The sequence below is a fragment of the Carassius auratus genome, chromosome 41 (genome assembly GCF_003368295.1).
Source record: "Carassius auratus strain Wakin chromosome 41, ASM336829v1, whole genome shotgun sequence".
NCBI classification, from domain to species: Eukaryota; Metazoa; Chordata; class Actinopteri; order Cypriniformes; family Cyprinidae; genus Carassius; species Carassius auratus.
In genome coordinates, this window is record NC_039283.1 from 6,910,427 (window position 1) to 6,922,715 (window position 12,289).

Sequence of the window (12,289 nt, forward strand, 5' to 3'; positions counted from 1 at the left end):
GACAGCAATCACTGTAATTAGAAAGAGTGGAACAATTTTTATCATTCTAAGCCAATCAAATACCTTATAGGAAATTAAAAGTATGTTAAATAAAAAAAAGGATTAATATACACATATATAATGTGTATGTGTGTGTGAGAGAGAGAGAGAGAACGGTCAAATAGGAAAAATACGCATGTAAATTCAAAGTGAGAATTAGAATAGACCCTGTCGACAACCAACCAATCACAGTCTTCAAAAGATTGTGTCATACATAGCAACGGGGTCAACCCCGCCTCCTCACTAAGATGAAAGTTTTTGTCTTTTCCTTACTCAGAGTTGCTCTCAGATCGATCCTGAATCGCTCTTAAGCTAAGACTCCTACGTAAAAGTTTTTAAGCTAAATTAAGAGTTTTCTGAGAGGATTCTTAGAATCTTTATGAATACGGGCCCTGATCTTTAAGGGGATATGGATTTTATGAACACTGGGATGCAGGGTCTGTCTAATCACAGTTATTAGCCAATCAGTGCAATAATGTACAGTAAGTGCTATATCTCTAAGTGACGCTGTAATCCAAGTGATAATAGTAGACTGGATGACCTTCTTTTTAAAAGTAAATGTTTAATTTTTAGGTGTTTGTATGTATTAATTATCACATGCTATAATAAAACAAGTAGACCTTTACTCATTGTCTGTGGTTCAGAATTTGGTGTGGGTGTTGACTAGATGAGTCTGAAATTGTGTCCCAGTCCACCTCTGATGACCAGAATAAAATGTCACTTCCTCATGTCTTTTACCTGAGTGAAGTTATGTATCGGTCTAAAGATGATTTTATTCATGAATGTGGCTCTTGTTTTTCATTACCCACTATCAGTTTTATCTTCTTTTATTGGTTCATGTGAAAAAAGAATGAGGAACTATTTCATGCAGGGGGTCAATAGTATAGTATGGTATATTTATGCATTATAAATAAATATAAATATAATTAATATGTAAATGTAAAAACACTAGCCAAAAATATTGAATAAATGAGAACAGACAGGATGTTAAATGTGTAAGACTCAAAGAAATGGTGTTCAATCTGCTTTCTTCTGAGTTCTGTGTGTGCAGATTCCACGAGAGCCTGCAAATGATTAATACAATACCAGATCTGCAGATATGATTCTGTTATTAGTACTTGTCCTATTTTAGTATGTCATGTTTCCACATCATTAACAGACATTATGATTTTATAACTCAGTGTATATAGTTATGGCTTTGACCCTAATCTTTTATGGTTACAGAAATATACTTCTGTATTTGTGACTTTGTAAGGAACTATGTCAAGAAAAAATACCTTTGTCCATTGTAAGGAAAAAAAAAAAAAAAAAAAAAAAAATATATATATATATATATATATATATATATATATATATATATATATATATATATATATATACAGTCTGATCGATCATCTTGCAGTAGATGTGTTTCGATGTCTTCACCTGCGCACAGGAGGAGGGTTTGAGACCTGAACAGAGACGTTACACAAGCATGTAATAAAATAAACCAACCAAATGACTTCCTTATTGTTTTACTGCAATGCCACAGAAAACAATAAACAAGCACTTATTTTATGATGCAGCCAAAACACAGATATGATGCTCTAGAAAGGGCTGAACTGGACTGGACTGCTCACCTGAGGAGGAGTAGGAGCCCTTGGCCTTCTTGAATCTTCAAGCTTTACATTTTCATACATATCATTCTCATACTCATTTTCATGTTTGTCATTCTCGTATATATGTTCACTCATCTTCCCTGGAATCGCTCCATCTCCTCTGGCCTTCTGCAAATCAATCATTTATTTATAGTTTGCATCCAACAATTTTATTTTCTTAAATTATAATCAAACACTCAGACAGAATGATGTTGTCACTTGAGGTTAAATTTAATTTAATTTAAATTTAATTTATGCATTTAGCAGATGCTTTTATCCAAAGCGACTTACAGTGCATTCAGGCTATCAATTTTTGATAGCAAATGCAAAATATGTTGCTGATAAACAAATGATGAAACAGAAAGCTCACTATAAAAAATGCTAATACCTATCATGATTTAATATTTGTCAATATCTATAGTTTAATTATAATTAAAGTGTGATCATCAGCATGTCTTTGTGCAGTAACATGTGAAAGATTAAAGTCCATTTGAGCTTACTGTAAAAATAAACTCATCTATCAATAAACACTTTACCGTATTTTTCGGGCTATAAGTCGCACCTAAATATAAGTCGCATCAGTCCAAGAATATGTCATGACGAGGAAAAAAACATATATAAGTCGCACTGGAGTATAAGTCTCATTTATTTAGAAACAAGCACCAAGAGAAAACATTACCGTCTACAGCAGCAAGAGGGCGCTCTATGTCTTCAGTGTAGACTACAGGAGCAGTGAGCAGTATAGCGCCCTCTCGTGGCTGTAGACGGTAATGTTTTCTCTTGGTTCATTCCTCTCGGTTCATGTCAAATAATTTTGATAAATAAGTCGCACCTGACTATAAGTCGCAGGACCAGCCAAACTATGAAAAAAAGTGCGACTTATAGTCCGGAAAATACATGTCATTAAAGAGTTTATTTATGGGTTTATTTATTTTTTTTACTGTCAGAAGAGACTGAAGAGGTTACTCACTGTCTCCTGTCTGCTTTGTGCTGCTGTTTAAGGAAAGAAAGACTCAATTAATTTGATACTGAAAGAAATATATACTGAATCATCTGTAATATGAATAGCTAATCTGAAATCTATTATACAATGTAATTATCAAGGGAAATCTAGATATAATTGGTGTCAGATGTGTTCTTCAATAAAGTCACACTAATGCTGGCATTATGAATGAATAACAAACATACCTTCACTTGCTTGTCCTTTTTGTTGTTGGTTTAACTTTGGGCTGCAGCAGAAACACAAAGACATTTTGTAACTAGTTTTCTTTATCACATTATTGTCTCACAAAAATGCACATTTACAATTACTGTGGTCATTTTATTATGCATGAAATATCACTATTCAAATGTTAAGAAAACTCACTGAAATTCTGAAACACTGAGTTTGATATAAAATAGGAATAAAATCACGTAAGATCATAAGGTTCATACATGTACTGTATGTAGAAATTGATTTACAAAGTCCTGTTGGAAGCTGAAGTTGTGATTTGTTACAAATGTACTGATGTACTGTATAAAATATATTAAATCAAAGGTGTGATTACAAAATACACCATGATCTGCCAGATTACTCACATTTTCTTAGTTTTTGTTAAATAGACAGTCAGACCACAAATGCCTGCAACTGCCACTAAAACCCCAATGACAATCCCAGCTATCGCCCCTGATGACAGCCCTCCTCCTCTTCCTCCTCCAGCTCCTCCTACTATGGAAAAGATACAAGAATCACAAGACCAAGGCACTTACTACACACCATACTAACAGTTATACACTTTAACATGTATAAAATAAATAAATAATAGTAATCTAAAACAACACAAGGCAATTACATAACAGAGATGTTCAAAACAGTAGAGATTTTAATATACCTTTTTAAAAATGTAGTTACTTTAAAAAAGTGGTAGATTAAGGTCAAGGTATTAGTTATTAAACCTTGGGAACTCATTTCAGATTAATTTGAATTATTCTCACCTTTAACTAGTAAAGCATGTTTGTGTGAGGCGTTTCTCTTTGTGACATTATTGGAGGCTGTGCAGATGTAATCTCCACTGTGTGTGAAGTCAGTCTCATTTATGGTGAATGTGTCTGTCGTCACATTGGTGTCTATTTCATTAAACTTCCAGCTGAATGAAGCAGCAGGTTCAGAATTTGCAGAACAAGAGAGAGACACACGAACCCCTAAATCCACCACATCCTCACCCTTAACAGAAACATCTTCTGGTCCATCTAGAACACAAACAAGAGACTCAATGACAAACTAATCACTGAAGAATGACTGTATTTCATCAGGTTTGAGTTCAAATCATCTTGATGTCTGAATGTTGAACACTCACAGTTGATGATCAGACGCACAGGTTTTGCCGTCTGAGAGCTAGCAGGGTTTCTATATGTACACTGATATTCTCCACTGTCTGATCTCTGCACTGGACTGATGGACACTGATCTGTGATCAGATGAGAAGATGATGCTGTTGCTAGGAGACAGAGGACGGTTATCTTTCATCCACTGCACAGAGGTGATGATGCCAGATCCCTCAGAGCTGAAGTTAGCAGATGATTTTCCCTCTATTAATGATTCTTCAGGACCAGTAACTCTGACATTAGTTATATTGTCTGTGTGAATGAGAGAGAAATAACAAAAACACCAAATCTTAAATTAGTCTTTCATATGAAGTGAGAACTGAGTGTAATTCTACGGAGTCCTGCACATGACATGCAACGAAGAAAAAAAAAAATGTAGGCATGATTTAACAATTTGTTCTCAAGTAAACTGTCTGTTCAATATGATAATTTATGTCCTCTTAAATCATGCGCACTAAATAATAATTAGTTAATAATTAGGCTTCCTGTCCATGTACACATCCTCATAAACATGTTGCTGCTATGTCATGTCATGTTATGTTATGGACAGGACCATAAAGGAAGCAGCTCATTCATAAAGAAGGCAGATATGATATGTAGCCAACTGAAGATTAATAAAGCATCAGCACCTGTTAGGGGGTAATGATTAAAATGTGCACACAATTTACCTACCCTGTTGATGTTCTGAAGCATGGCTACTGGTTGAGCTGGTCCTAAGCAACTAGCTCCTGCTCAGGACCAGCTTAGGACCAGCACATGAACAGCTTAAATCAAATCATGACCAGTGAAGGACCAGCTCAAGCCAGCAGCCATGCTTCAGAACATACCCAACCAGCATATGCTGTCTTTTTCAACAGGGTAGAACGAGGGCACAATTTATTATCACAAGTTCAACATTTACTTAAAATGAGGAAACTAATTAATGGAGAAAATTTAAGATAGAATATTACATGATCAATAAAAAAAGAAGACTCACTATCTGCTCAATTATTTGGCACAGTCTGGTTGTTGGTTGGATTGTGAGCAGTGTATGTTTAATTTCTCAGAAAAGTTTTTGTTGTTTAAGGAGAATAACAGCTTATCTCTTAACAGAATCGACCACCTATCAGCTGATGTTCAGTCTTTTTCCATTTTTGGAGTTTATATTGGGGAAAAAACGGCTTTCTAATTAAATGAGGTCAAGGTTATATTGGGATTAATTATCAAGGCACAGTAGATTCAAGCTGATTGTTATACTTTCTCCAACAGTAGAGCCGCGGAGGTTGATATCTCTATAAAAATATGTTATCTCTAAAAAAAAAAAAACATTTCTGGTTGAAGCGAAGTGAATATTTTGTGTTTCCTGGGTGCACCAATAATTTTTTAGCTAAATAACCTAGACAAAAACAACAACTGATAAGTTCATAACAACAAAACAACATTAGGCATGTACATACATAAATTGTTATAATAATAATAACTATTATTATTTGTATATCCTTATTTTCTCATCAGTAATCTATCTCATCATGCAACTAATATAATAACATTTTCACATATTTTTGATTCTTGTTGAATTTACAACATTATAAATGAACAAAAATATGCTGTTACTTTTTAAATCATTTTTAACATATTTATTAAACACCCATTTGTCATCTATTCATCTTACAATATATAGTTTCAAATACTAAACCAAGTTTGCGCAACACACTCACCGAACACTAGTGAAGTTTCTCCTATAAGTGTCTCTGCAGCACTAATTACTATAGTGAGTCTGTATATCCCAGAATCCTCCAGTCTCAGGTTCCAGAGCTCCAGAGTGAAAGTGTTTCTGTCAAAACTGACTCTGTCTCTGTATGCTGAGGCTATTATAGTTGAATCAGGCGGTCCTGTCAATATTACAGTTGATCCAAAGCTCCACTGAACTGTAATAATTGATGTGGAGGGCGGGTTAACAGGAACAAACACCACACTTCCTCCTACTGCTCCATTAGTCGGACCAGAAATCTGCAGATCTTCACTTAGAAACAGACCTATTCAAAACATCATCATCATCAACAACAACAACAACAATAATCATAAACTGCTAAAAGGCATTTTTATATAAGTAGCTTTTTTTAGTTTAAAAAAGTGCATATACAATACACAAAATCATTTTTGCATACATATTATAAAAATACTGAGAAGAGAACCTGCGAGTCACAACTATCTTCCTCTATTTTGTCATGAATGACAGTGCAGAGCAGGGACGTAGCTGAGGTTTGCAGGGCCCCGGTGCAGGTTGTACCAGTGGGCCCTTTTTGAAATTGTTTAATTTTTATGTTCGATCTATTTATTTATTTGTGCTATTTACACAATTTTTAAGTTTTTCAAGTTTGTAGGTGTCCAGGTACAGAAACCGAATAACCGTCTTCAGTGTAAATATACAGTCAAACCAAAATTTATTCAGACACATTCAACATTTCACACATTATCACAGTTTATTTGCTATTGTTTAGATTTTTTTTTTAATAAAATATGACAAGAACTCAGTTAAAGTTAACCTGTTAAACTGATAGATAGAAAGGTATGTAATGGATTACAATCAAACACAACTTCAGAAAACTGTTAGTATGACAATATTTACACAACTATCAATATTTTGTCGACCAATTATCAAGCAATGCTTCATTTTGTTCAGTCTGTGGTGTAAAAAGGTTGCATTAGTTATTCAGGAAAAAACAAGTAAGCAAAACATGGTCAGGTCAAAGTGTCTGAAAAATCTTTGGTTAAAAAAAATATAAATATATATATATATATATATATATTCATAGCAAGTTCACTAGTAGTCCACTGTATGAATAATGTTTGGGTATAATATTTCACAGTTCACTTTATTTTTCTATACTAACATAAATTAATTATACTGTCCTGCACTTATTAGTACAAAAATATATCCAAATTTTATACCTGGTGTCTGAATAATTGTTGGTTTAACTGTGCATTAATTTTTGTTAAAACTACAAAGTAATTCCATCAAGAGCAGTGAGTGATTTTCTTTCTTTCATTATCTTGGATTAACATAACAGCAGCTAATAGCTAAATTAGGCACGGTCACTTTTAGAGATGATGAATGCATCCAGTATAATACACATCCGATTTTGATCACTTCAGACATAACCAACAGTTTTTTCGAACATACTTTCCAAGACGGATGTTTTGACATATTTTGTATGTATTTGTATGTAGGTAGTGTTGAGAAGGTTACTTTGGAAATGTAATCGGGTACAGATTACAGGTTTCCCTATTTAAAATGTAATAGTAGTGTAACTTTTTCATTTACTTTATTAAAGTATTTAAAGTGTTTATTTTCAATTGTTAATCATTTTCAAACATTTAACACCATGCAGGGTTAACCTTACAGTAGTGCTCCACACTGTCAGACTTTCAAAATCCTTCATCAATTGAATTTAGACGATCAAATTTGATCTTTAGTATTGCCTTTTACTTTGAGACTGATCTGGAGTTTAATGCAGATTTAAAATCATAAGAAATTGTTTACTGATACTGTTTTTGAAACCAAATCTTTGCATAACAACGGGAAACACTGCATCTAAACAACAACAAAAAAGTTAATTAAAAATAAATAAATAAATAAATAAAAGCATATAGATCTGCTCAAATATGGTTATCTAGCATATGTCCAATTCTGTGTACTAAACTCTAGAAACATTGGTGTCTTTTAGAAACATTTGTGTCTCTTTTTATATGACAATAGTTTTGTCAGAACAAGTAAAATGCTTATAAAGTGATTCAGAGCAGAGATTATGTTTATGTGTTCATGTACTCATATATTAAAGGCGGCAGAGGATGAAAACACTGCGAGCTTCAGTAGGCCTATGTGTAGTAAATGAAACTGCATGTTTGTGTCATTAATTTCCACGAGGGGTGGACTGTGAATGAAAAAAAATTCAGACAGGGAAATCTCAAACTCATACAAACAAATTCTGAAACACAACACTATTTTTTGTATGGACCTGAGTAGGGGTGTCCCCGACTAATGATTTTCATAGTGAATTGGAATTTTCTATTCTTGCTGATATTCGACTGATAGTCAAATCTTTTGTTTCGGGGCGGTGCAAAATACATTAACAAGAGTCAAGTCAGACATTCCACTAATTGATGTTAACACACAGGGGAAATGTGTAATGAGCACCTTGCAGATATAAACGGGGTAAATAATGTTTTATGTTTTGATGAACAGATAGCTAACACTAACGTCGGCGAAACCATAACAATTAACAATGTTTTTTTTTTTTTTTTTTCAATAGTGCTCTCATGTTATTGTTAGCCAAAAACATTAGCAGTTAATGTTCTGCGTTTCTGTTTTGAGCTGCACGCGCTGAAGATGACCAGGGGTGCATTTCCCAAAATCATCGTTAGCCAACTATGGGCGCAAGTTCCATCGCTACCAACGTAGTTCAACTGTGTTTCCTGAAACCATACTTCAACGAGCATTCACAAACTGCAGGGTGGAGGGGAAAGGGTGTATTGGTTTGTTCGGGTGGGCGATATGGCAAAAATGTAAAAAAAATTATATAAATATCATGATTTTAATCATTATTGTTTGTCATGTTGGTTTTTCTATTTGCAAGCTGTTTGAGCATCACAGCCAAACTAAAACTCCTCTAATAATTACAAAGCTTGTTACATTAAGGTAACAAAATATGAAAAAGTATGGATATTTAGGCCAGTGTGGGAGAAGATAAAAATCTTTGTCATTATTTTATTAAACTAAGATACACATTACAAAAACACATAATACACAAATATAAAGTGTTTTATTTTCAGGTACAATAGCATTTAGCAGGAGCATTCAAAAAATGTAATGAACAAATACAAATAAATCAATATACGTTGATCCTAATATAGCAACTGTTTAAAAAAAAAAAATCAGTGTTTTGTGTTTTATTAACATTAAAGGAATAAGTAACCACAAATAATAAAATAGGTTAGTGTTTTGTTTTTATATATCTTAATGTACTCACTCAAAAGTTGTTTTAAACTTGAATGGGTTTTCTCCTTTTGCTAAACAGAAACTGGGAAACCAAACATTTGCTGGTTCACAGTGACTTTCCAGAGTATTTCCCTCTACTACTTCTTTTGTGTGCAGCACAAGAATAAAAATAATTTACTGTAGGTTTGGGACAACATGTGAGTGAATAAACAATGAAAGAAATTATATTTTAGGGTGAACTATCCCTTTAATTACAGTGGCAGCATGTTCATTGTCTCTTTAAAGGTCCCGTTATTCGTGCTTTTTTGAAGCTTTGATTGTGTTTACAGAGTACAACATAACATGTGTTCATGTTTCACGTTTAAAAAAACACAGTATTTTTCACACAATTCACCTATCTGTATACCGCTGTTTTCACTGTCATAAAAACGGGCTGATGACTTCCTTTTTCTATAAAGTCCCTCCTTCAGAAATACGTAATGAGTTCTGATTGGGCCAGCGGTTCCTGTTTTGTGATTCGACAGCAGCTGAGTGCGCACTGCCCTCCTGGAAACGTGATTGGGCTAGAACGCACGTGCTAGAGATGTACTTATAATCACAGGAGCGTTTTTACTGACAAGATGCACATGAAAATCGCATACAATTTTTTGCACAGCCCTAACATCTAGTTAACAAAGCTAAACAGCGTTGCCCTTTGTGTAATAAGTTACAGAAACTGTTAAACGCACCTACTTAAATAATAAAATACACTTACTGGTTGTGGTCCATAAACAACGCCTTCTCCAGACAAAGAGGGAACTGCTCCATTTTTCAAGAATAATCTTTTTGTGAATCCGGCATTAAACTGATTGAGATTGAGGAAGTTGTCCTCAGCAAAATGTGCAGCACATAGTTTTACATGTGGATTATAATTTTCGGGAACCGAGTTAAACATAAATTGTAACCATTAATCTCCAAGTACAGCGTCCCTGGGAAGCCCAAACAAAGATGATTGGACTCAGAGATGAAAATAACAGCGTTTCAACGACATGGCAAACACAAACGCAGCTCTTCCTTCTTTTCTGTTGGAGTGAAACAAGACCACGCCCCCCTTTTTGTGAATTCATGTGGGCGGAGGTTAGTCAAAACACTGTTTTAATGACGTCATTACTGCAGGAACTAGAGGGATGTAGTCCAAACGGGTCATTCGTTGTAGGCGAATTCTGTTAAATAAAATATCTCGCTTGGCAATGAACTTTGAACTTTAGAATTTTACAGATATTATTTATACTCTAACAACAACATTACACACTAACTAAAGTTTGAAACATGGTATCACGAAGAAGGGGACCTTTAAAACCTGCACACATCTACAGTAATATACAGAGATGCATCTGTTTCTTTCATTTTAGACATAACCAACCAATGCTATACATAAACCTTGTGTGTTTTGACAGTATTAGCACACGCGCTTTGAGTGTTGTATTATTTACAAATTACAATTGTATCTATAGATAGTCGCCTATGGCTATGATTTTACTAATATAGTTGTCTGATTGATTTTATAGTCTCAAGCATTCAGAAATGACACAAAAGAACATTTTACTTCGACAAAAACAAGGATTCGTTTTTGTAAGGGTTGTGATGTCCACGTATTTTTTTTTAGAAGAAATTATAGAGGCTAGCATTTCTATATCAAAAAAGTTTACACAAAAATGAAAGATTAAGTGGATATTTGAATTAAATGTTTGGTCAATATTAAACAAGGATTTGATCATTCTGTTAGTGTTACAACAGCAGTTATCAGACCTTTTAGCACCCTTTGCATGCATTTGTAACCTATGTAATGTACATAAATAGTTTATTTTGTATTACATTATTAACTTTAACAGTGTTATTCAATTATTATTAATTAACCAATCATTATTGCCTCGTTGTTTTTATATGATGCATTTAATGTAATTTTAAAAGGTTGTTGTTAGATAACACACGTAGGTCTGGAAGATGTCTGTTAAAGATCTCTTGATCTGGAAAGCATCTGCTGTCTATGTCTGACAGACAGTACCGTCGCTCCCTACACGCATCAAAGCTTGTGATAACTCAAACCTAATTTTTGCGGCTGAATGTTCATATTTAATGGATGGACATCTATGCCCGGTTAAAAGAAATCATCAATCCGGCGCAGAAAAAAAATATAAATAAAAAACAAGCATAAAGTTGGCTTGAAGTTGGTCATTCGATAGTCGCAAATATAGGGACCATCTCTAAAGTTACATGGGATATTGCGATTCACTTTTCTAACGTCAGTAGCATTTAAGGAGAATGACTTACAGTCATACAAACAGGTTAATGCACACATTTAATTTTTATATTTATTAAAATAAAAATAAACTGTAAATCATATGTAAATTATGCTACTTTACAAAACGAATGGTCTCAAATGCAAATTTGAAGCTCAGTAGTATTTGAGGAGACATACAGTCAAAAACAACTGTATTTTTTTTAATTTAGGTGTCAACTACAACGCACACCTGATACATTTTTATTATTTATTAAAATAAATTGTAAATAATTTATGTAAAAAAAATATTTAATTAAGGTATCACTTTCAGGCACATTCTTGTGAAATGTTATTTATTTATTTTTTTGGCTGTTAAATTAGATTTAATGTCGGAAATAATTCAACCACTACCAATGCATCTAATATTCTCTCTGACTTTCCAGGTTCCCTTACAAAAATTATCCATGGTTTTAACAATAACACCAAAAATCATCATTCTTGTATCCATGGTAACTGCAAATTAACCATGGTTTTGTTACTTCAGATAATAATTTATAAAGAAGTATTAATCAACTGTAATATTGTTTTGTTGTTGTTGCTATAAGAACTGACCTAAGCCATCAATAGCCTTTAAAATGACTTAAAATGCATTATATAAAAAACAATGGGGCAATAATAAATGGTTAATAACACTGTTAAAATACATAATGTAAGCTAATAGAATATAAACATAACATGTTATTACAAATGCCTGCAAATGGAGATAAAGGCCTGGTTATTGCTGCTGTTACACTAACAGGACAATCAAATCCTTGTTTAGGCTATTGGCCAAACATTTAATTTAAATAATCACTTAATCTTTCATTTTTGGCCATTTTTTATTTTTATTTTTATTTTTATAGATGACAATAATAATTCATAATTTCTCCTTCTTCTTAAATAAAAGTGGATATAACAACCCTTTCAAAAATAAACTATGGTTTTATCATAGTAAAGCTACTTAATTTTCTTT

At 33.3% G+C, this 12,289-nt stretch overlaps 1 protein-coding gene across 1 annotated transcript; it reads right to left on the reverse strand.

Moving 5' to 3' along the window:
• Positions 1 to 1,460: 1,460 nt before the first annotated feature.
• Positions 1,461 to 4,732, reverse strand: LOC113059494 (carcinoembryonic antigen-related cell adhesion molecule 20-like). Its single transcript, XM_026228017.1, has 8 exons — positions 4,708 to 4,732; positions 4,013 to 4,291; positions 3,651 to 3,905; positions 3,255 to 3,384; positions 2,865 to 2,905; positions 2,647 to 2,669; positions 1,659 to 1,805; positions 1,461 to 1,490 (listed from the first exon to the last, which is right to left on the reverse strand). The coding sequence occupies exons 1-8, from the start codon at positions 4,730 to 4,732 to the stop codon at positions 1,461 to 1,463; spliced, it is 930 nt and encodes a 309-aa protein (XP_026083802.1).
• Between the last annotated feature and the right edge of the window lie 7,557 nt (positions 4,733 to 12,289).